This window comes from Periplaneta americana, chromosome 7 (assembly GCF_040183065.1).
Source record: "Periplaneta americana isolate PAMFEO1 chromosome 7, P.americana_PAMFEO1_priV1, whole genome shotgun sequence".
NCBI classification, from domain to species: domain Eukaryota; kingdom Metazoa; phylum Arthropoda; class Insecta; order Blattodea; family Blattidae; genus Periplaneta; species Periplaneta americana.
In genome coordinates this window covers 185181597-185193970 of record NC_091123.1, presented here as the reverse complement: position 1 = coordinate 185193970, position 12374 = coordinate 185181597, and the positions used below count along the sequence as shown (strand labels likewise).

General features: G+C 34.0%; 1 protein-coding gene across 3 annotated transcripts in view; it reads right to left on the bottom strand.

The window, feature by feature from the left end:
* LOC138703834 (C-type lectin mannose-binding isoform-like) overlaps positions 1-7297 on the bottom strand; it is a 653858-nt gene extending 646561 nt beyond the window's left edge. Inside the window, exon 1 of one of the 3 annotated variants that reach the window (XM_069832047.1) lies at positions 7014-7297. In XM_069832047.1, the coding sequence (XP_069688148.1) occupies positions 7014-7131 (118 nt within the window). In that variant the 5' untranslated portion in view covers positions 7132-7297. The remainder of the gene's footprint in view (positions 1-7013) is intronic. The other 2 variants (XM_069832050.1, XM_069832048.1) reach the window with 2 other exon arrangements.
* Between the last annotated feature and the right edge of the window lie 5077 nt (positions 7298-12374).

Genomic DNA, 12374 nt, shown 5'->3' with positions numbered 1-12374 from the left:
AAAATCGGATAATCCGTATCGTGGAAGATTGTGTAATTTCCTCCATGGTCTTGTATTTAACTCGCTAGGTAGTGGATCAAAAGTTCACCAATTTAAGCCTGGTTGTCAACGACGGGTTTTTAAGGCACAAGGAAGTCCTTTGTAATGACTGTCTCAGGAAAGATAGGAATAAAAGACGTCTCATGTTATAGATTTACATACTTGTTTACATTTTATCCTTGTTTTTTTTATATTAAATCTCGTATTCTGATGCAAGATGAGCCACAGTTTTTCTTTCTAAACAATTCAATTATTTTCATTTTTTTTTTCGATACTTAACACAACACGTTTTCTGTTAACACCCATGGAAGACATGTCATTTTATATACAATGTTATATTATACAGGGACATCATTTTATTTTTACCAACATTTTTAACATTAACCTGGCTATACTCGGAAACATTGTTACCCCCTTCCATTACAGGAGTTTGACGTTACTAGTGCAATATGTAAACAAATCATTTTACTTGGTATAGGAGGAGAGAAAAGTAGTGTATCCATTTATGTTGTAGGGAAATACGATATTACGATTTTCAGTTTGATCATCAATTTTACGGAATTTATCAAAATACAGTAGAGTAGTAACATTTTTTTTCAAAACTCAACTTTTCAGGCGGCTATGTTCGTTATGTAATGTCTACTTTATTTAGCATATTAATTATTGATGTTAACATACAATATAGAGAGTACATTTAAATTGAGGGGGTCATAAGTAAAGGGCTGTAAGTGCACTTAAGTTACTTTTGAGAAAATGGGGTTTAAATATTTAAGCTTTCGTAAAATCGGTGAAATTTTTTATTTAAATTGTAATGTGTGATGCGATTAAAATATCCCTTTGCCACTAAAATTTTAGATACCGTACTTTTGCTTACACTGGATGCACTTAACTCATGTTATTACAAATGTCACTAGCATTCCTTTGCTTCTAGCCACCTCAATTAAAAATAAGCTAATCTGAATTTTTAAACAAGTTGCTGAAAATGGTTGCCGTTCATTACAATGCAGGCTTCAATTCAGTACGCATATTATTAAAAACATTTTGAAGCATATTCTCTGAAATTGAATTTATCGTTTCTTCAATATAATTTTTTTAGTACGATATTATTAATATAGGTTCTTTCTTCTATAGAAAACGCAATCATATTTATGAAACACACTATACACTGCAGTGTTTACTTCAGTGCTTGAAGACTTCGAATGCAACAGCGGCCGTAAGTTTGTGTGTCTGACGGGAGCAAGGACATTAGTGAAGGGGTGAGAGTGAAGTACATTCAGAAATGCAGGTACAATAAAAATGCAAGTAAAAATGAAATGATGTCCCTGTAGAACGGCAATTCGAACAGTACGTAGACAATACTGTGTAACGATAAAGGCTTGTAATGACACTCTCTAGCTAGAACATATGTAGAACCTACTAATATGATGTACAAAACAATACTTCATACACGTTACGTTACTTATTTCTGAAGAAAAAAAGGCGAGAAATAGTCGGATAATCCGCCAATCGGTTAATACGGTGACGGATAATCGGGGTTCTACTGTATAAGAATCGTGCCTCTAATATAGGGGTCGTCAGCACAGAGCACGCTGGGGCTAGCGTCTCTTACCCGCGGAAAACGCAATGTACTATAGTGCTCTCGTACCTGCTAGCGGGTATGCTCTCTATCTCTCCCTGTTGCACGCCGTATATTATGTACGTACGTAGTAATATACTTTTTACTAATGAGCAGTAAATAAACATTTTCTTTTCTACGTACATAATGTTTCTACACTATAGAAATGAATTTCGCATTCCAATATTTCTTCACTCACTCTCTTTTCTATTTAAAATCTCCTTGTTCCATCATCCTCTAATACTGATCGCAGGTATTTCAATTCAATGTCTTCATTTCCTCGTTTCCAATCGCTAGTTCTTTCATTAACATTGATCTTCAATGATAAATATTATGTTTATTGACATTAAGAGTCAGTCCCCAAAGGATGATGATGATGATGATGATACTTGTGGCTTTTAAGGAACCCATAGGTTCATTGCCGCACTCACATAAGCCCGCCATCGGTCCCTACCCTGAGCAAGATTAATCCAGTCTCTACCATCATATCCCACCTCCCTCAAATCCATTTTAATATTATCCTCCCATCTACGTCTCAGTCTCCCCAAAGGTCTTTTTTCCTCCGGCCTCCCAACTAACACTCTATATGCATTTCTGGATTCGCCCACATGTGCTACATGCCCTGCCCATCTCAAACGTCTGGATTTAATGTTCCTAATTATGTCAGGTGAAGAATACAATGCGTGCAGTTCTGCGTTGTGTAACTTCCTCCATTCTCCTGTAACTTCATCCCGCTTAGCCCCAAATCTTTACCTAAGAACCTTATTCTCAAACACCCTTAATCTCTATTCCTCTCTCAAAGTGAGAGTCCAAGTTTGACAACTATACAGAACAACCGATAATATAATTGTTTTATAAATTCTAACTTTAAGATTTTTTGACAGCAGACTGGATGATAAAAGCTTCTCAACCGAATAATAACAGGCATTTCCCATATTTATTCTGCGTTTAATTTCCTCCCGAGTATCATTTATATTTGTTACTGTTGCTACAAGAGATATGAATTTTCATCTCTTCAAAGAATAAATTTCCACTGTTTATATTTCCATTTCGTAAAATATTCTGGTCACGAGACATAATCATATATTTTGTAGTAATAATAATAATAATAATAATAATAATAATAATAATAATAATAACAGCAGTAATACGTAGTTGTGGTAGTAATTGTGAGCTGGGACATATCAACAGCGACAATGTGTTCGCTAATTCCATATGAACATCATGTTTAACATCAATTTTATTACGAATAAAACTTGAATCATAATACAGTTTGTGCCAGCCGTACGTCGTTAGCCTTGAACGGGTTTTGTTCGCTCGGTGGGAGAACGAACTGCGTTGGGATGTTCTGTATATTGACATAAAAAACAAATTGATTCTTTTGCGTTTTGGCAATTTTTCAGTTTAATATTTTATGTACATAAGTAACAAATTCTCTTTCTTTTTTTCTCTCTCTTCTTTTTTTTTTTCGGTATTTTAACCTATTCTTGTAAGAACAAGGATTTTTCTCCCACTTTTTTTTTTCAGGAAATTTCAATCTTCCACAAACCTGCACGTTACATGCCTCCCACAACGTAATCAGCTAACGCCAAAGACAACGTAAAACTTAATTTTTATAACTGATAAACATCCAGAGACATTTAAAATATTCAAAGTTGCACCATGACCGTTAGATACATATCGGCATGTAACATTACTTAGAATTGTTGTTATTTCTTAAGTGTGGCAAGATACAGTAGCAGAGTTGCTTTGCAACATTCCTGGTTCTTATGACCTACAGTGGAGTAATCCTACTGTGTCCACATAATTGTCTTTTTATTACTCATTTAATATATTTCCATCATTTCTGCTTCATAGCATTTTGTATTTGAACACTGAGCTATAATGTTTTTTTTTTCAACATAACCATAAACCGAGAAAAAGAAATGTAGAGTGCTTCAGGGTTACATAAATTATGTGTGTTAGTCATGGATAGTTGTTAATCTAACGGATAAATATTGCATTGTTCATGAAGTTCATTAAGATTTCCAGATCTGCGAACAATAGGCTCGTATTCTAAAAGAAATTATTATACTGAAAATACATCTCGTAAGAAATTCTCAACCCACCATTCTCAAACAAGTAGAGATGTAATTTATTGCTAATGTTTAATGTAAACGTTACGGTAAAATCACATCATTCATGATGGGGACATAAACATAACCAAAAAGATACTTGGTAACCATGGAAACATAACAACGACGCCATTTCCTCATATTCTGTCGTATACTTCAGCGCTCCACGATTGTGTTCTGTTTGCAAATCACCCAAGCATAAGCATGAAAGTTTGGAGTTCGCAAACTTTCATGTTAACGTCTAACGGGAATGTTAATGTCAGTGTTTATGTGAATCATTGTGAATGATCCCATTTGGTAGCCTGGCCGCAAACTTCTGTGTCTATGTTAGGTTATGTTTAATTTTCATTGTGAATGGGCCCTAAGACGCATGCGTGGAATTGCACATGTAGACTCCCTAACAGAAGTTTATGATCTGAGTCGCACGTAATAACACACAAAATAGTTCGTGACATTATACGAAATTGTCTATTTTAATCACAATTATAATTTGTCAATGTTCTGGGATAAATCTCAAATAATGAATAGACTTGTTTCAGTATTAGGGATTCTTTTCACGTGGGTATATATACACTATAGGCCTACATACGCAAGCATATAAAATATGACAATCTGAGGAAGAAAATAAGTTAAGTAGGTATTAAAAATAGACATAAAAAGAGGTTATATTGAAACACGACAATAATAATAATAATAATAATAATAATAATAATAATAATAATAATAATATATTTCATACACCAGACACCATCTGTACGTATTTATGTACTTTTCTTCAATCCTGCATTCATTGGACGTTTCGCAGTTCTTTTCAAATGTTTATAGCAACTTAACCTTGAAATTTGTATTAACTGTAAATGAGATATGTAGTTACCTATACGTCTTTTATTCTATATTTACGTAAACTATTTTTAGTTCTTTTTGTATCTGTGTTTATTTTCTTATTTGTTTTTGTGTCTTGCCACGCTTCTTAACAATTAAATTTCATGTTCTTGAAATGTAGTCTTGCGCATCTGACATATTCACGACATTGCTTGTATCCGACTCTACCGTGGTTCAATCAGCCAGTTGCTAAGGTACAGTGGTTTGAACCGTGGCAGGTTCTGAAAGTATGGTAGTGTGTAAGAAGAGACAATAGTGCTGATTTAATTCGTACATACAAATTTTCCCCTGATTATCAATTCATTATTTATCCCACGTCATCGACTATGAATAGTCACTGTGAATTAAACGTTGTAATATCCAGACCCGGAGTACTTTTCATTTGTCCAATCATTAGGGAATTCAGATGTACGACATTTCTCCTAATATCTGAATTTCTGTACAAAAATCTGACACAACCCGCTAATCTAAAAAATAAGTATGACTTACCCCTCTGAATAATTCATTATTTGATGTTCATTACTACATAAAATATCTCACAAAAGCTAAATGACAGCTGCAGTCGATGAAACTTCATTAAAAGAAACCAGAAGTGAACCGAAAACCGTGAAAGTCCGCGACTAGACACTTCCAGGAACTGAAAGTATTTTTCTCTTCACAGAACCTGAATGTAGTCATTATCTCGTTTCCTCTAGTACTCCAATGCCAACAGTAAAACAAACAGTAAATATAGATCAGAATCTGTTTCCAAGTTATTCAATTTACGAAACATACAAACAGATAAGCTATAAAGAACGACTGGTTTACTTCAAGTTCTCACAAACTCTGTAAATGAAAATAATATGATTCAACTTTTATAATTAATCATTTGTCAACTCTTTTCAGCAATTCATCATTAAACATCTTCATCTTATATTTCAAGAATTGCATCCTTCCACGTTCTGCCAACAATCTTAGAGTCACATTTAACTAATATTACACATTTACAACTACCGAATCGATTTATTGGTCGTAATAACGCAAGTTCACCGCCAGAGACAACATATAACAAATAAAAGAAAAAGGAAATAAATCACGTTTATATAGAAGAGAGACAAATCTCTTGTTCTCCGCCGGGAATCGACCTCGGTCCGTTGTAGGTAATCGGAAACGCAATCACTTGAGCCATAAGAAAGAAATTAATGCTTTTAGCTATACGAGAAATTTGTACTGTGTAGCCTAAAAAGAGTAAGGATATCACTATTACACACTTAATGCTGGCAACAATAAATGACTCCCAGACAGTCACGTGGTTTACTTTACCACTCACAGGAAGTAACATGACCAAAAACTGAACTAATAAACTAATTTCAGCGCTAGAATACTTAATTTTCTTGATATAAGCAACTTCCGTCTTATACCGGAAAGTTTAGGTTTATACAAAATGTAATTTAATAACTACACTCTAAGTACATAATACTACTGCCCTTATTAATATGAAAAATATAACATAATGAAAGTAGTATTTTGTACTCATCTCTTTTGTCTCTCTTTAATTTTGAAAGTTTGCAACACAGAAGAAATAATATTGATATAAAATGGCTCCATAATTTATTAACAAGTTCTATAAATAGTCATCTACTGTCAAGGATAGCAATACATGTACCAAGAGAGAACTGTAGGACCAGTAAAACATTTAATATAAACTATGCTAGGACATGTTATTATAAGTACTCTCCACTTCTTAGAATCTGTTCCTTCTATAATAAACTGAGCAATATTGACATCTTTCAGGATAGAGCCACACTCTTGAGAGAAATGAATACCGGTAGCGTTCAAAACACTCCATAAGTATTTTGCTAATAAATAGGTCTTAACTGATTTGCATATTGTATTTTTGGTCTTTTTCTTAAATTATTTCATATCAATTATCATTACTAACTCACTCCTAATTCTGTTAATATTGCTGACTTAACTGTAGGTCTAGTTCAACAGTTATTGTATTATTGCTACTAATCTGTGACTAGTTATTTGCATTTCATCACTGGCTCTATTACTTTAATATAATCTAAGTTTTCTTCAGACTGTAAATACTTTTGTTTTTGTTTACCGAGATTTACATGTAATATTTGCTTGATATCTTTTGTTGAGTAGTATTGGACTGTAACTGTTTAAATTTAAGTTTAAATTGTCATTATTATATGTAGCCTATTACTACTGTTATTTTCACTTTTCTCTACTCTGTAATTATATTGTTGAGTGGATTAAATAAATAAATAAACATGTATGTCCTACATTATAATAATTGCTATTACTTAAATAAATATTATTGTACAGCAACCAATGGCTATAATTAGGGCACACAGTACGTGCATTGAACTCACTTGGATCCGTCCTATGTCCTCTTAATTGTTGAGTCGTTCCGTATGTCACCAAGAGGATTAAAGTCACCCAAAACATCACCAAAGTTTCTTTACACAAACCACTACGTATATCCACCATGACGGCTATCCAACGCCGCTACAAATTAAACAAAATCCGACAGTTTAATAACGGCGATTGGAAAGGAAGAGTCGGAGACCTCCACTAAACTGTTTTCTCTTGCCACCGCTACGAACAACTTCACCGAAGGAGACACACTGCCACACTGACCCCTCCTGCAGCGGTACAAGGTAGAACAACCTGCTCCAACAACTAGCAACCTCTTCTCCCTTTACCACTGCTTCAGTTATTCTCGATGATTTTCTTTATTGGAGAATTAAAGGATTGCGGAGAAACGCGCAATCTTCAGTACATCATGTAGGAGAGTAAAAGTAGATGATGGTATGGCAGGTGGTCGACAAACAGCTGATAGCTTCCTGAATTTCTCATTCTCCAGTATCAGACACTGCTTTACTGATTGATTTCTCATTAATTAATTAACATTTCAACCTACTTTCAGTACGTCATCAACTAACTCAACAGCTTCTATTTCTCTTGTTGAGCGGTACGGAATTGATCATAGTCCAATAATGGTACGTTAACCAGTGTGACGTCATAACCTATTTCGAACTAATTAATATGAATTACTTACGCTATTATTATTATTATTATTATTATTATTATTATTATTATTATTATTATTATTATTATTATTTTCACGATCATGTTCAATATATTTATAATCATTCAATAAGAATGCTTGGTTTAATAAGGTCTACAACTTATTATTTTTCTACTCCAGAGTCTCTATTAATTCTATACCGGTACTTTACTTTGGTTCGATCTAAACTTGAATATGCATCTGTAGCCTGGAATTCCATTACTTCAACTGATTCGGTTAAATAGGAAAATATTCAAAGAAAATTTATTTCCTTATGTGCTTTTCGATTTATACCCAATTCCTCTGACTTTAAGTATGAGATTACCTGTAAATATTTTAACTGTTGTAGCCTTTATTCTAGACGTCAAAATCTTGATTATCAATTTTTTTGCAAAGTGATCAAGGGTGATATTGATTGTGAGTCTATCATAAACAATATCAGCCTTCGTATTCCTAGGAAAGGTTTAAGATTTCAAAAAAAAAAATTATAATAGAAATTCAAAATCACTTTCTCCAGTCTGTAGATGCATAAAATATGCCAATTTGCATGGACACAATTTAGATCCTTTTAAAGTATAGTTTCGTTTTGATTATTAGAATTTACTGTTCCTGTTCTCAATTTTATTTATGTATGTTTTTGTTTATTTAAGATATTATTTATTTGTTTTTGCACCTTTGTATCTTCTGTTTGTGTATTGTGCTGAACTATAATTGGCCTCTGGCTGTTGTTCAGCACACAAATATTAATAATAAATAAATAATAAATTATTATTGTTATTATTATTATTATTATTATTATTATTATTATTATTTGCTGTTTAGAATTCTATTGCAACAGACTCCATAATCTTAAGGCCCATTCACAATGAAAATTAAACATAACCGTAACATAAACACAGAAGTTTGCGCCCAGGCTACCAAATGGGATCATTCACAATGATTCACATAAACATTGACATAAACATTGCCGGTAGTCGTTAACATGAAAGTTTGCAAACTCCAAACTTTCATGCTTATGCTTACGTGATTTGCAAACAGAACACAATCGTGGAGCGCTGAAGTATACGACAGAATATGAGGAAATGGCGTCGTTGTTATGTTTCCATGGTTACCAAGTATGTTTGCGGTTATGTTTCCCATCGTGAATGATGGTATGACTTCTTGATTTTAATGTAACGTTTATATTCTTAAGTTAACGCTTACGTTATGTTTAATTTTCATTGTGAATGAACCTTATACAACTCAAATTCTTGACCTCAAGTTTGTACAGATTCCAGCACAAAGATTAACATAGCTTACATTCCCAACGACATCCGAATCCTCTCTTTTTCTTCAAAGTCTTTAAAGGAAATAATTATAACCTATGAATCATTCATTAATTCGCAACTTTGACGTAATGGACAGTATGAGTACTTCACATATAAGTAGCCAGTGGTTCGATTTCCGGCGTGGTCAATAGAAAAGACTTATCTTCCGTCAACGTAATTGGGAGTTTGTTCCCTCCTATCTGCTATTTTGTTTGGCCCTGTACCGTGCAGACCACACAGCCAGGGAGGCCCGCAATATGTACCTGTTCGGTGCTAGACCAACGGTGCACTTACCGCAATGACTTGTAAGTCGATATAAAGGCGGAAGTAATAGAAGACAGAGAAAAAGCAATTCTTAACGACATGGCTTTATACTGTATGCCCCTATAAAATATGTATGAAATCTGAGAAATCATAATTTCTTTTACATCACAATTTTAAATCTCCTTCTTCGGTGTCCAAATATATAAAAACTGAAAATTTCCCTACTGTATATATGATTTTTTTTAAGTAACGCATAATTTATTAAAATTAAAATTTAATGAGAGGATTTTGGGCAAAAAAAAAAAAAACGCCAAATCATGTATTTAGAGAGGAATATTTTTTCACTCAAAATAAAATATTTTGCGATTATTGTGCGAGTTATGACATCATCGACAACATTTTTAAATTGCCCTTGTGACGTTTTAATATTACACTGAAAGAGCATAATACAATTCATGCAAACGCAATGTAATACTTCATTTGTTATATACAGAAGCACTATGGTTATGGTTACCATGGCAACAATTTTATTGTTGATACAGTTTGTTAAAGTCCTTGTGCTATGAAAGCAGCTTTATTGATGAAATATCAACATAAAACAAGATGTTCTTAATAGAAATTGAGACCGTGACGATAGGATTTGGTGACAATACGTACACAACAAGAACTATCAACGCTTTTTAACGAAGCTCATACAAATCGACCACTATTTCTCAGTCAACTATGGCTGAAATAAGCCTCCATGATTACAATATCTTGTGAAGAGAAACGCTGAACTAGTTTTAGCTAGCAGTATTAGCAGCGTTTGGCGTTCGACTGAGTTGGATGTCAACAGTGCAATGGGACCAGCACCACACTCCACGTTAGTATCTGACCACAATCTGTACACACATAGGGGTGTACAGTACCTACAGCTGGCTTTACAAGGGCTGGACCGAGAAGGGTCCATACATTTAGGCACACACTTTGGCCCATTGTGAGCTCTAGAAAACCCTCTGAAACGCCTGCTTTGTCCACCACAAATTCTATCACTACCTGGCCGTACTGAAAATAGAAGTAAGAAGCGGTTGACTAACCATCAAAGGCAATAAGGGACACGAAGTTTTAGTGAAACCTTTTTTACTTCAAGACTTAGTAGGATATCTCTACGAAATTCAAGAGCTTTCCAATAAATTTGGGCAATTTCGAACCATTCACGAATAAGGTAAATTATCTTTGCGCGAGATCGTGCGTATTTGCTTGTTTTCCGCACAGAACCAATACGCGGTAAGTGTGAAATACCACATTCAGTATTCCCAACGTAACACACATAACAATTTCCCTCTTCTTACCGCTTAAGCGCGACATTCATTTTACTGCTTTAGGCTTTTAACATATTATTTTTAGAGACGTTTAACATAGTAATAATTATAAATTGGAAACTTACCACTGCAATTTCACCTAAATTGCAATGTTAATTATTGTTTTTAACCCTGCGTTACTCATGTTATAAATATTCTCACCATTGCTCAGGTGGGGTTTCACAAACCCCATTTTAAATAACTAATATATTTTTCCGCAAGTTTCAGAAATCAGATAAACGCAATTAAATATCTATTCTTAGTTCACTTAAACAATTTCTTAAGTGAACTCTTCTGGATGTGATTGAAAAGTATACAGATGCACAGAGTACACACTAGCTCCATCTCTTAGATTTTCGTTGAATATACCACACCCCACCTGAGTAATGCAGGGTTAAATATTTGCAAAAATTAAGTAAAGTCTACTACTCCACGAAACTTATTGCATTCCTGATACAAGTAATATTAAGGAAGCCATGAAAAAATCAACAAGATTCCAGATGCCGATGTTATTACTGCAATATGTTATATAAATAATATTGTTAAAATATTAAAATTAAAAATAAATCATTACATAACCTTACCGTTTGTTTTAAGTTCGCATTTATAGACTGGGGGGGAAAAAAAAGACATACGTATATCATGGCCTGCTGGAGTATAGTAAACACAGAAAACATTTTATAGCAACAATGTTGAAGAAAGATATTTTGGTGTTCCGAAGTTGCCGTCATTAAACAGAAACCAACATGGAGATTTGATTGCAACTGATTAGAAATTCGTCTTTCAGGTATGTCTAATAAACGATCTTCGCACAAAATAATGTACGATACACGAGCGGTATGTTTTCTTTCAATTCTCGGAAATTAAAAAAGCTCAACTACGTTTCGCTTTTTCAATCTTTTCCTCGAACATGAAAACTTCAACATACCGCTCTTGTAACGTATATTACTATTTCATGCACTTCAAATAATTTGCTGAAATTCTGAGTCCAACATTAAGATCTCTCTTAACACACTCTTACTCACTATGATTTTCACGAACCTAAATTGCATATTTTCATCAATACACGGAAAAAAAAAAAACAATGAAATATGAACGCCAAATTCTTTGTCGTTAACTTCCTGCTAAAGGAACACGGTACGGAACGCTTCAGTGTCTACCAGCGAAGAAAGCTGTAATACTTCCTGCGAACGAGTCATCAAAACATCGTACACTTGCCTTTAACGCGTCTTTATCAAGGTCGAGAAGACGATGAGAGAGAAAATACTGTAATGTCCTGAAGTTATAGGTGCCCTTCTGGCATGGAGGCCGATAATATCGGATAATGGCAATGACTTTAAGTTCAAGGTGCATTCTCTGACCACGCCCAAGGGCGCTCACGATCCTGCAATACAATACAGAACAATTCGGGTGTGTTCAATATGTGGGATCGGCAATAATGTGAAGTGAAAATACAGCTTACACACAGCGTTGCCATAATTTCTTCATTTCACTGACAATATTACTTCCCTGTTTAATTTAACCATGCTAAATTACCACATTAAGACAAAGTATATGATTATGACTCGTGACCAGAATATTGTACAAAATGGAAATATAAAAATTGGAGATTTATTCTTCGAAGGGGTGGAAAAATTCAAATATCTTGGAGCAACAGTAACAAATATAAATGATACTCGGGAGGAAATTAAACACAGAACAAATATGGGAAATGCCTGTTATTATTCGGTTGAGAAGCTTTTATCATCCAGT